This window comes from Triticum aestivum, chromosome 7B (genome assembly GCF_018294505.1).
Source record: "Triticum aestivum cultivar Chinese Spring chromosome 7B, IWGSC CS RefSeq v2.1, whole genome shotgun sequence".
NCBI classification, from domain to species: Eukaryota; Viridiplantae; Streptophyta; class Magnoliopsida; order Poales; family Poaceae; genus Triticum; species Triticum aestivum.
In genome coordinates, this window is record NC_057813.1 from 111,493,858 (window position 1) to 111,505,072 (window position 11,215).

Below are 11,215 nucleotides of genomic sequence, written 5' to 3' on the forward strand. Positions count from 1 at the left end.
TCCTAGAGAAAATTTAGTTGAAAGTTGACAGTAGCAATTATGTGGAATGGGTCCGTATACTGAGGATTGTCCTCATTGCTACGCAGAAGGATTATGTCCTTAATGCACTGCTCGGTGTGCTGAACCTCGAACGTCATCTGTGGATGTTGCGAACATTTGACATACACGTTTTGATGACTACGTGATAGTTCAGTGCGTAATGCTAAACGGTTTAGAATTGAGGTGCCAAAGACGTTTTTGAAATGTTGCAGAACATATGAGATGTCCCAAGGACTGAAATTGGGATTTCAGGTTCGTGCCCACGTCAAGAGGTATGAGACCTCCAACAAGTTTCTTAGCCTGCAAACTAAAGGAGAAAAGCTCAATCGTTGAGCATGTGCTCAGATTGTGTGAGTACTACAATCGCTTGAATCAAGTAGGAGTTAATCTTCCAGATGAGATAGTGATGGTTCTCCAAAGTCACTGCCACCAAGCTACTAGAGCTTCGTGATGAACTATAACATATCAGGGATAGATATGATGATCCTTGAGCTATTCGCGACGTTTGACACTGCGAAAGTAGAAATCAAATAGGAGCATCAATTGTTGATGGTTGGTAAAACTACTAGTTTCAAGAAGGGCAAGGGCAAGAAGGGATACTTCATGAAACGGCAAATTAGTTGTTGCTCCAGTGAAGAAACACCAAGGTTGAACCCAAACCCGAGACTAAGTGCTTCTGTAATGAGGGGAACAGACACTGAAGTAGAACTGCCCTAGATACTTGGTAGATGAGAAGGCTGGCAAGGTCGACAGAAGTATATTGGATATACATTATATTAATGTGTACTTTACTAGTACTCCTAGTAGCGCCAGGGTATTAGATACCAGTTCAGTTGCTAAGTGTTAGCAACTCGAAATAAAAAGCTACGGAATAAATGGAGACTAGCTAAAGGTGAGATGACGGTATGTGTTGGAAGTATTTCCAAGGTTGATGTGATCAAACATCGCATGCTCCCTCTACATCGAGATTTGTGTTAAACCTAAATAATTGTTATTTGGGGTTTAAGTTGAGCATAGACATGATTGGATTATGTTTATCGCAATATGGTTATTCAATTAAGGAGAATAATGGTTGCTCTGTTTATTTGAATAATACCTTCAATGGTCTTGCACCTAAAATGAATGGTTTATTGAATCTCGATCGTAGTGATACACATGTTCATGCCAAAAGATATAAGATAGTAATGATAGTACCACCTACTTGTGGCACTGCCATTTGAGTCATATTGGTATAAAACGCATGAAGAAGCTCCATGTTGATGGATCTTTGGACTCACTCGTTTTTTCTTTCTAAAAGTTTGAGACATGCGAACCATGTCTATTGGTATATACGCATGAAGAAACTCCATGCAGATGGATCGTTTGGACTCACTTGATTTTGAATCACTTGAGACATGCAAATCATACCACATGGGCAAGATGACTGAAAGGCCTCGTTTTCAATGAGATGGAACAAGAAAGCAACTTGTTGGAAGTAATACATTTTGATGTGTCCAGTCCAATGAGTGCTGAGGCATGCAGTGGATATCATTATGTTCTTACTTCACAGATGATTTGAGTAGATGCTAAATATATTTACTTGATGAAACACAAGTCTGAATAATTGAAAGGTTCAACTAATTTCAGAGTAAAGTTGAAGATCGTCGTGACAAGAGGATAAAATGTCTATGATATGATCATAGAGATGAATATCTGAGTAGCGTGTTTGGTACACAATTAAGACATTGTGGAAATTGTTTCACAACTAATACCGCCTGGAACACCATAGTGTGATGGTGTGTCCAAACATCATAGCTGCACCCTATTGGATGTGGTGCATACCATGATGTCTCTTATCGAATTACCACTATAGTTTATGGGTTAGGCATTAGAGACAACTGCATTCACTTTAAATAGGGCACCAGTTAATTCTGTTGAGATGACACCGTATGAACTATGGTTTAGAGAAACCTAAGATGTCATTTCTTAAAAGTTTGGGGTTGCGACGCTTATGTGGAAATGTTTTAGGCTGATAAGCTCGAACCCAAAGCGGATAAATGCATCTTCATAGGACACCCAAAACAGTTGGGTATACCTCCTATTTCAGATCCGGAAGCAAAGTGATTGTTTCTAGAAATGGGTTCTTTCTCGAGGAAAAGTTTCTCTTGAAAGAATTGAGTGGGAGGATGGTGGAGACTTGATGAGGTTATTGAACTGTCACTTCAACCAATATGTGGCAGGGCACAGGAAGTTGTTCCTGTGGCGCCTACACCAATTGAAGTGGAAGCTGATGATAGTGATCATGAAACTTTGGATCAAGTCACTACCAAACCTCGTAGGTCGACAAGGACGCATACTACTTCAGAGTGGTTATTGGCCGGAGAACATCTCGGTCATGTCTGCATGGTTCCCGAACTCGTAGGGTCTACACACTTCAGGTTCGGTGACGCCAGAGTTGTTATGGGAAATTGTATGTGGTTACCGAAGGTTGTTCGGAGTCCCAGATGAGATCCCGGACGTCACGAGGAGTTCGGAATGGTCCGGAGGTGAAGATTTATATATGGAAGTCCAGTTTCAGTCGTCGAAATGGTTTTGGGGGTTATCGCTATTGTACCGGGACCACCGAAAGGTGTCCGGAGGTCCACCGGGTGGGGCCACCTGCCTCGGGGGACTTAATGGGCTGAATATGGGTGGGAACCAGCCCCCTAGTGGGCTGGTGCACCCCCCCCCAAGGGCCCAAGGCGCCTAGGGTTTGGAAACCCTAGGGGAGGGGGTGACTCCACCTTGCTTGGGGGCAAGTCTCCCCCTCCTGGCCGCCGCCCCCCTCTAGATGGGATATAGAGGGGCCGGCCCTCTCTCACCTTCATCCTATAAATAGAGGGGAGGTGGGAGGGCTGCCGCACCCTTCCCCTAGCGCATCCCTCTCCCTCCCCAACACCTCCTCCTCCATAGTAGTGCTTGGCGAAGCCCTGCCGGAGAACTGCAAGCTCCTCCACCACGCCGCGTGCTTCCGGAGCTCTCCCTCAACTTCTCCTCTCCCCTTGCTGGATCAAGGAGGAGACGCCCCTGGGCTGTAAGTGTGTTGAACGCGGAGGCGCCGTCCGTTCGGCGTTAGATCGGATCTTCCGCGATTTGAATCACCGCGAGTACGACTGCCTCATCCGGGTTCTAGTAACGCTTCCACTTAGCGATCTTCAAAGGTATGAAGATGCTCATCCTCTCCCTCTCTTGTTGCTAGAATCTCCATAGATTGATCTTGGTGATGCGTAGAAAATTTTGAATTATTGCTACGTTTCCCAACATTAAGATCACTAATGCAGAAGGCACTAATCCGAAGGTGGTCAATGGACAAAGAATTAAGCACTATATTTTAGGTACACTATCAATCTTGAAACTAACATTATTCAAACCATGACACCGGAGGAATACATAAAATAAACTTTCTAGAACACTCCAGAACCATGAAAAGGAGAGGTACAAGATACGGTAAGTAAACGGACTCCAAAAATTCTGTAAAAATATTTTCTGTTAGTTTTGGAATATTAGAAAAAAAATAAAAAATAAGAAACACCCAGGAAGGCAACCCAGGTGCCCACTAGGCAGCAGGGCGCGCCTGCCCCACCTGGCGTGTCCTGGTGGGTAGTGGGCCCCTCAGGCACCTTCCTGATTCCGTTTTCCTGTGGTATACTTGTTTCCCAAGATAAAAGTTCTCTATATATACTCCCGTACACTTTGATCACCGTATCGCGAAGAAATCCTCTGTTGTTATTTCATGCTATTTTTCTAGTAGATCTAGATTGCCATGGCTGCACCAAGCTCTTCCAAGGACAAGTTATTCGAGAAGGTCATCAGCCCCTACCTACAGGAGGAGTTGAAGCACCCTCAAGCCATTGAGATGCATGAGGGGGTGCTCCGCATTAGGGACGTTCAAGGCCCCAAGAATATGGGAAGCGTAGAGGCCAGGCTCGAGGCGGTGGAGCAAGAGATCTTCAAGTGCCAAGGGATGGTGGAGCATGCACTCAGTGCGAATCATTCCATGATTACAGAATTCACCCGTGATCACAAGGTGAATGGTTGGTCTATGAAGGACATCGTCTTCACCTTCAATGAGCAAATCAATTTTTTGCAAAGCCAAAGCTATGATCTTAAAAATCAAGTTTTCGAGTATGAAGCAAGATTTAAAGGTATGAATTTAGCTGCTAGTTTCAGGACTCAGGAGACTCGCGCATCCTCTTATGATGGTGAACCCCTACCATGGAAGCCTGAGGAAGAGCTTACTACATAATCACCACCACCATCACCATCATCACCAAAGAAGGAGACCTAAGCACACGTGTATGGGCACTCCCCTTGGCTTGTGCCAAGCTTGGAGGAGATGCCCCGGTACCGTATCACCATCACTTCTATTATCTTCACCAGTTTTAGTTCAATCCTTAGTTATTTCGTGATTTAGTTGAATAAAAGTTTAGTATGATCTATTTTCGAGTGCTAGTTTCGTGATCTATCTAGCTATGTAATCGAGTGAGACTTATATAATAATTTTAGTGTGAGTTTTTGCTTCTTTACTTTTATGTTTCAATCAAAATAAAGGAAATAATGAAAAAGATCATATTCTAATCTTATGGTAAGTAATGACATCACATAAGGAAAAGTATAAGTGGTAAAATTTATTGAAAGTTCACAAACATAGCATTGGTCAATGATGCAATTCATGAAAGAATTAATAAGGGAAGGGAAGTTTCACATGCAAATATACCATCCTAGACATTTTTTATGATTGTGAGACCCCATTAAATATCTTATGTCAAATTGTTGACGTTGGACAAGGAAGACAACGTAATGATTTATGTTTGTTCATATTCACATAGAAGTTATATTGTCATAGATCCTCGAACAGGTGGTGCTTGCCTAATATCTTTGCTAGCCAAAAAAATCCGCACTAAGTAGAGATACTACTTGTGCATCCAAAAACCTTAAGCCCGAATTCATGTTTTGAGAGTCCACCATACCTATCTATGGATTGAGTAAGATCCTTCAAGTAAGTTGACATCCGTTCATAAGGCAATAAAAATTGCTTCTAAATATGTTTGATCTTTTAGTGTAAAGGAAAATAAGCGTTGTACGAACTTGTGATGGCAAAGTAATAAAAGCGACAGACTGCATAATAAAGGTTGCTATCATAGGGGGCAATATAACGTGACGTTCTTTTGCATTAAGAGATTGTGCATAGAAAACCAAAAAGCGCATGACAACCTCTGCTTCCCTCTGCGAAGGGCCTATCTTTAACTTTTATGTATTTACTTTTTATGCAAGAGTCAAAATGTTATCCCCTATTCCTTTTTATTTTCTATTTTGCAAGCACCATGTGGTGGGGAAAGATCTAGGCACATATATCCAGTTGGATACGAGTGATCATGAGTTATTATTGTTTACATCACCGTTGAGGTGAATAAGTTGGGAGGTGAAACTATAAGCCCCTATCTTTCTATGTATCCGGCTGAAACTTTTTACTCATATATATGTTGTGAGTGTTAGCAATCATAGAAGACTAAATGATGGTTGAGTATGTGGACTTGCCAAAAGGCTCCAATACGAGACCCTTCCTGAAAATATGATGAATTGCAATTGCAAAGTTAACTGAGAACATAATTTGTTAATTTTCAAGAAAGTTTATGCTTTATACTTCGATGTTGTGATGAATTCTTACTTGCTCATGAGAAGTCTTATGATAAAGTGCATTGTTGTTATAATAATAAGCATGATGCTACTATGTCCGTATTTTGTTTTTATCGACACCTCTCTCTCTCTAAACATGTGGACATGCTTTTCGATATCGGCTTTCGCTTGAGGACAAGCGAGGTCCAAGCTTGCGGGAGTTGATACGTCCATTTGCATCATGTTTTCCTACTGTTATTTATAGTTTTTTATTCAATAGAACACTTTGTGGAGTAATTCTAATGTCTTTTCTCTCATAATATGCAAGGTTTACACAAAGAGGGAGAATACCGGCACCTAGAATTCTGAACCTAAAAAGCTATGTTAGAGATACCTATTCTGCACTTCTCCAAATGAGCTGAAATTTTACGAAGAATTGTTTTGGAATATATAATAAATATTGGAGAAAAGAAATACCAGAGGGGGCCACCCAGGTGCCCACTAGGCACCATGGCGCACCCCCCCCCCCGGCGCGCCCTAGTGGGTAGTGGGGGCCCTGGCCCACCGTTGGTGCCCATCTTCTGGTAGATAAGATATTTCGACCTAAAAAAATGAGGAGAGGACTTTCGGGACGGAGCACCACCGTCTCGAGGCGGAACTTGGGCAGGAGCACTTTTGCCCTCTGGTGAAGTGATTCTGCCGGGGGAACTTCCCTCCGGGAGGGGAACTCAAAGCCATTGTCATCACCAACAACCCTCTCATCTTGAGAAGGCCAATCTTTATCAACATCTTCAACAACAACATATCATCTGAAACCCTAGTTCATCTCTTGTGTTCAATCTTTGTATCATAACCTCATATTGGTACATGTGGGTGACTAGCAGTATTGATTACTTTAGACGGTTTATTTGGTGGAAGATTATATGTTCAGTGCATCCAACGCTCCAGAACTTTTTGATCGAACACTCATCTACTTTTTTTCTTTGAGGTGTCGAATGCTCGTCTACTGGTCTGATGGCAAAGATGATTCCCTCATTTGCGAGGGCCACTGTGCTAGTTAGGGCATCAACAGGGAAGACAATAGTCATTTTTTCTGCACGTTAACCTCCATAATCAACCCACTTTGACTTAGTTGTTTGGTTCAATCTTTGTATGTGAATCCAACTAAACTCATTGATACTTTTTGTGTAGAATCATTCATAAGGGCAACTATTTCGAAATTATCCAACAATCAGTTCTCATAACAGCAAGAAGAATATAAAAGAGGCCTAAATCATTGATACTTTTTGTGTAGAATCATTCATAAGGGCAACCAAGACCATCTCGTAGCTGTTGGTAGCAATGGGGGAAATATCCCAGGTTCCCAATGCAAAACAGACAGAACCATGGCCTGGAGGGGCAGAGATAGTACTGGTTATTTATGCATCAGAAGCAGGTCAAACTTAGGTCGCTTACACATCTCAACTGAGTGGGAAAAGAATGATCCTCGGAATATCTTATGTACATCGCCGTTTTATTTTCAATGTAGAAACACATGCATGGCTTGATTTATACTGCTATTTACCTTTCTATGTACCACGAGAACAAGCATTTTACACAGCTGTGTTACCTACATTCTAAGAAGATAGCACAAACAAGACATCATATATTACACGTCTTGCCTACAAACAGGGCACGAACCATGGCCAATGAGCCATTTGTCCACACAGGGCTGATGGAAGGTGTGACAACACTTTGGCAGCCTCCTCGCCATCTCTCCCGTCACGATATCCTAGGACAAGAACAGAGTGTCAGGGCGTAAGAAACAAAGTGCAAATACGGACTCCTCCGTCCAGATACATAGGTGATATTAAGGGTGTATATTGATTGGTTAAAACAAATTTCACAGGATTCATATATAAAGTACTTACAATTGTGATTCCGACATTTGGTACCACATAAACTACATATTAAAGGAGTAATTATTGATCAAAACCTTGTTTTAACCAATTAAAATACACCCTACATATCCAGACAGTTCAAATATCGAGGTTGTGTCATCATATATAAATGACAGTACATGTTAAACTCCCGTGCATTCATAAACTAACTCACAATTTCAAAGAAAGCAGAGACAAAATTTGCTCACTTACACTGAAAAGACATATCAATTTGGAAAATAACATATAACGTGAGGGTGACAAGTAGAGCCTACAGCAACATGGCTAGGGCGCGTTGGTGTTATTCATGCTACTAGCTAATTTGCTCCCGAGAGCTGGTCAACAAATTTGCTAAGTATTCAGAAATAACACATAGGTCTGGGTAAAACAAAAATTAAGCAAGGAAGAGAAACTCCAGGTACAAATTCGACCAAGTATTGTCTGGTTATCTACTAAGTTTTAAATTTTGAGAATTCCAATGATTACCCACCTTCAAAAAGCACATTATCACATAAGATTATTTCAAATAGTCCAACTCCAAACAGATAAGATGTCACCACCACATATTTTAGACAATAAATAATTCCAGCTTCTGAACAGTGAAATCCATATGGAGTTACTTAGATTAAGGAAATTAAAAATAAGATGGTTTGGAAATAATTTCCATAATTCTCACCTCCGTTATACCAATCAAAAGTAAGATGATTTCGAACCATTCAGCCAGACAACATATACACCTACCAGACTATCTATTAAGGCAGCATAAATTACAGATTGGATGGTGAATGTTACACTTGTACCTGTAGGCAAATAGGGCAAGACAAGTTTTCACCAGCTGGCTCTTGTTTCTGATCAATCACCACATGGTATGGCAACTTCTTCAAGTTATCCTGTGAGAGCCCATCGGATGAAACTTCTCCAGTGATATCATACGGATCATCATTGCCAAACTCTGCAATACCAACCTGTTGAATGTCTTAATTTCAGTACGAAAAATTATGTGTGCGGAAAAGGGTAGAAACTTCACTATAACAATTATATTTTGTTTTAGCTGACCTCACCATACAATTTACATAAAACACACTATGAAATGGATTAGTATATAGGTAAAAAACGTGGTCACTAAAATGAGCAACTGCAAGAACGACTCTTGCAAGAACCCTCCAATTAGTAGGAAGCATGAAGAGAATAACTATCATTTGGGCACTCTCCCTTGCAGAGGATACTGCATTAGCACTGTTAGGGGTATAGAACAACTGACCTGCCAACGATATGACATATATACTGATGGCTCATACTGCTCTCCCACGAACCGAGCATGAAGGAGCTGATCCACGAAATCCCCCTGGAAATCGAACACACATTTTCTGTAAGCAAATCCTCAGTGGATGGATCAATAACGTGTCATCCACTGACTGAAGTATATAATATATTTAACGAACGTAATTTAAAAACAATGAAGAATACTTTCTGTAATCCAGGCAAAAAAAAATGCAAGCAGCTGTTCTAATTTAAAGCACCATCAAAATGACGAGCTGCGGCAGTAATGTTACTATCCAATCGCATTTATTTGGCAAAAATAAAAACGTTATATTCTGCCAAATTTTGTAGACTGATTTGCTGAAGAATCTTACGGTACGGACCATGGATGATGTACTCTGCGGTGTTGACCTGTCGGCGCACCAATAGGCGCGGGAAGCCTCCAGGACCTCAATGGACAGGACAGCGCCAGCAAATGCCCCCAACCCAGCTCCCCGGAGAACGCCGCTGTCCGAAGCTCTCCCAGCCAATGCGCCGGTGACCGCCCCCGTCAAGCCTCCAGCTTCGGACAATCACAAATCGACATCAAAATACGATCACACGAACCAAAAGATTCGGCTGCTAAGTCAATCAAATTTGCTATCACTACGAAAAAATAGCCTTGTGTCGGAAGAGAAAATGGCTAAAGACCAAGAGACCCAATCCCTTCTCCACCAACCAATAGAGAGCTCGAAATCACCGACAAACGCGTCACAGCCAAACACAGGAGCCAGGGCGCGTACCGACCGCGAAGAGGCCGGTGAGCACACCGGAGAGAACGCCGGCGACGAGCCTGGGGAGGTACGGCGGTGCGGGGCGCTCCTGCTCCGCCGCCGCCGACGCCGGGGGTCGCGGCCGGGCCGCCTCTCGTGGCGCCGCCTCCATCACGATCCACGGCCACGAGGCCTCCGCGCTGAAGCTTAGCACGGCGTCGGCTGTGGCGTGCGCGCTGGCTGGGGCATAGAGGAGGAGGGTGGCTCGCCGGGAAGGGAGGGAGGGGGGGTGGGGGGATGAGGCGTGACGCAACCCGGAAACAAGTCGCCGCTTTGGCTGCTGCTTGCTGGTGCCTGTTGCTTAAATATTTTCTGTGTTCTGTTCCATTTTCTACGTTTTTGTGCTGATTACTGCTACATGGACTACAAATTTGTATTCGTGGACTTTTTTAACATGGTACAATCGCATATACCCATATACACACATCTTATATATGTAAGCACCTTCAAAATACTGAGGCGACACTTATACAAGATTGGAGCTATGTTTGGGCCAACCAAGGCTATGGCCCGCCTAGCCCAGAGCCAGATCTTCTAACATTGTGGAGAGATGTCATGGCTTGACATCCCTTGAAAACGGACGTGTTTTGCCGGAAAAAAAAACTCAAGATCCTATACACTCACGAGAAGAAAGGAGGGCCAACGACGGCCCACAATCAAATGGAAGGTTTTAGAACAACTCTTGCATATTGTGGCCTTAGGGATTTGGGCTACATCGGAGACAAATACACTTGACGCAATAATAGTTGAGATGCTAGTCGGTACATAAAAGAAAGGATGGACAGAGTTGTAGCTTCAAGGGGATGGTGTGCAAGATTTCCACACTTTAAAGTTCTGCATGAAGATCCACACCATTCAGATCACAGGCCGGTGACAATCCATACAGGTGAAACCAGTTTGACGCACAAAAGAAGAAGGATGCATGGTTTCAAGTTCGAAGCGAGGTGGCTTCACGAGAAAGATTACGAAGTAGTTGTCAAGAATGCATGGGCAACATGTTAGGGGTGTTGTAGGTCGGTGAGGCTGGCTCGGTTTAGTCCCACCTCGCTTATGGGAGGAGGCCATGACCATCTTATAAGGGAGAGATTCCTTCCTCCTTTCAGTTCGGACTTTTGGGATGGAGTGGCTCTCCGCTGAATGTTGCCCCATGTGTGCGTAAATGTCCAGAACGTGGGTGAGTGTGGGCTAAACCGAGTTGGATGCTAACATCTGGTATTAGAGCCAGCATCGCCATGCCTTCCTGAGGGGCTTCTCAGGGGGATGGGATGTTAGGGCTGTTGTAGGCCGGTGAGGCTGGCTCGGTTTAGTTCGACCTCGCTTATGGGAGGAGGCCATGACCAGCTTATAAGGGAGAGATTCTGTCACGCCCAATATGCCACCCTATCCAAAAGGAACTCGAAGATCCCACCAAAGATAGACCCGCATATTGAAACGCTTTTGCAAGGTGGATATCATTACATCAACATTACATAATAGATGGGGATACATACATAAGGCATACAATGCCACATGAATACAACATCACAATACATCAGAGCATCATTCGACTAT

The 11,215-nt window shown here is 43.0% G+C and overlaps 1 protein-coding gene across 1 annotated transcript; it reads right to left on the reverse strand.

Moving 5' to 3' along the window:
• Window positions 1–7,064: 7,064 nt before the first annotated feature.
• Window positions 7,065–9,912, reverse strand: LOC123160437 (NEP1-interacting protein-like 2). The gene is made up of 5 exons (XM_044578252.1): window positions 9,635–9,912; window positions 9,236–9,414; window positions 8,854–8,937; window positions 8,393–8,557; window positions 7,065–7,444 (listed from the first exon to the last, which is right to left on the reverse strand). Exons 1-5 carry the CDS (start codon window positions 9,774–9,776, stop codon window positions 7,322–7,324), a joined length of 693 nt encoding a protein of 230 aa, XP_044434187.1. The 5' UTR covers window positions 9,777–9,912; the 3' UTR covers window positions 7,065–7,321.
• Window positions 9,913–11,215: the final 1,303 nt, after the last annotated feature.

What these genes read in the sequence shown, in the direction of transcription:
- LOC123160437 (XM_044578252.1), bottom strand. Translation starts at nt 9,776, where the DNA reads ATGGAGGCGGCGCCACGAGAGGCGGCCCGGCCGCGACCCCCGGCGTCG. An exon ending in CGCAGAGTACATCATCCATG is followed by an intron (nt 8,938 to 9,235) that starts GTCCGTACCGTA and finishes TTCGATTTCCAG; the next exon opens with GGGGATTTCGTGGATCAGCT. An exon ending in CTTGCCCTATTTGCCTACAG is followed by an intron (nt 7,445 to 8,392) that starts GTACAAGTGTAA and finishes TTCTTGTCCTAG; the next exon opens with GATATCGTGACGGGAGAGAT.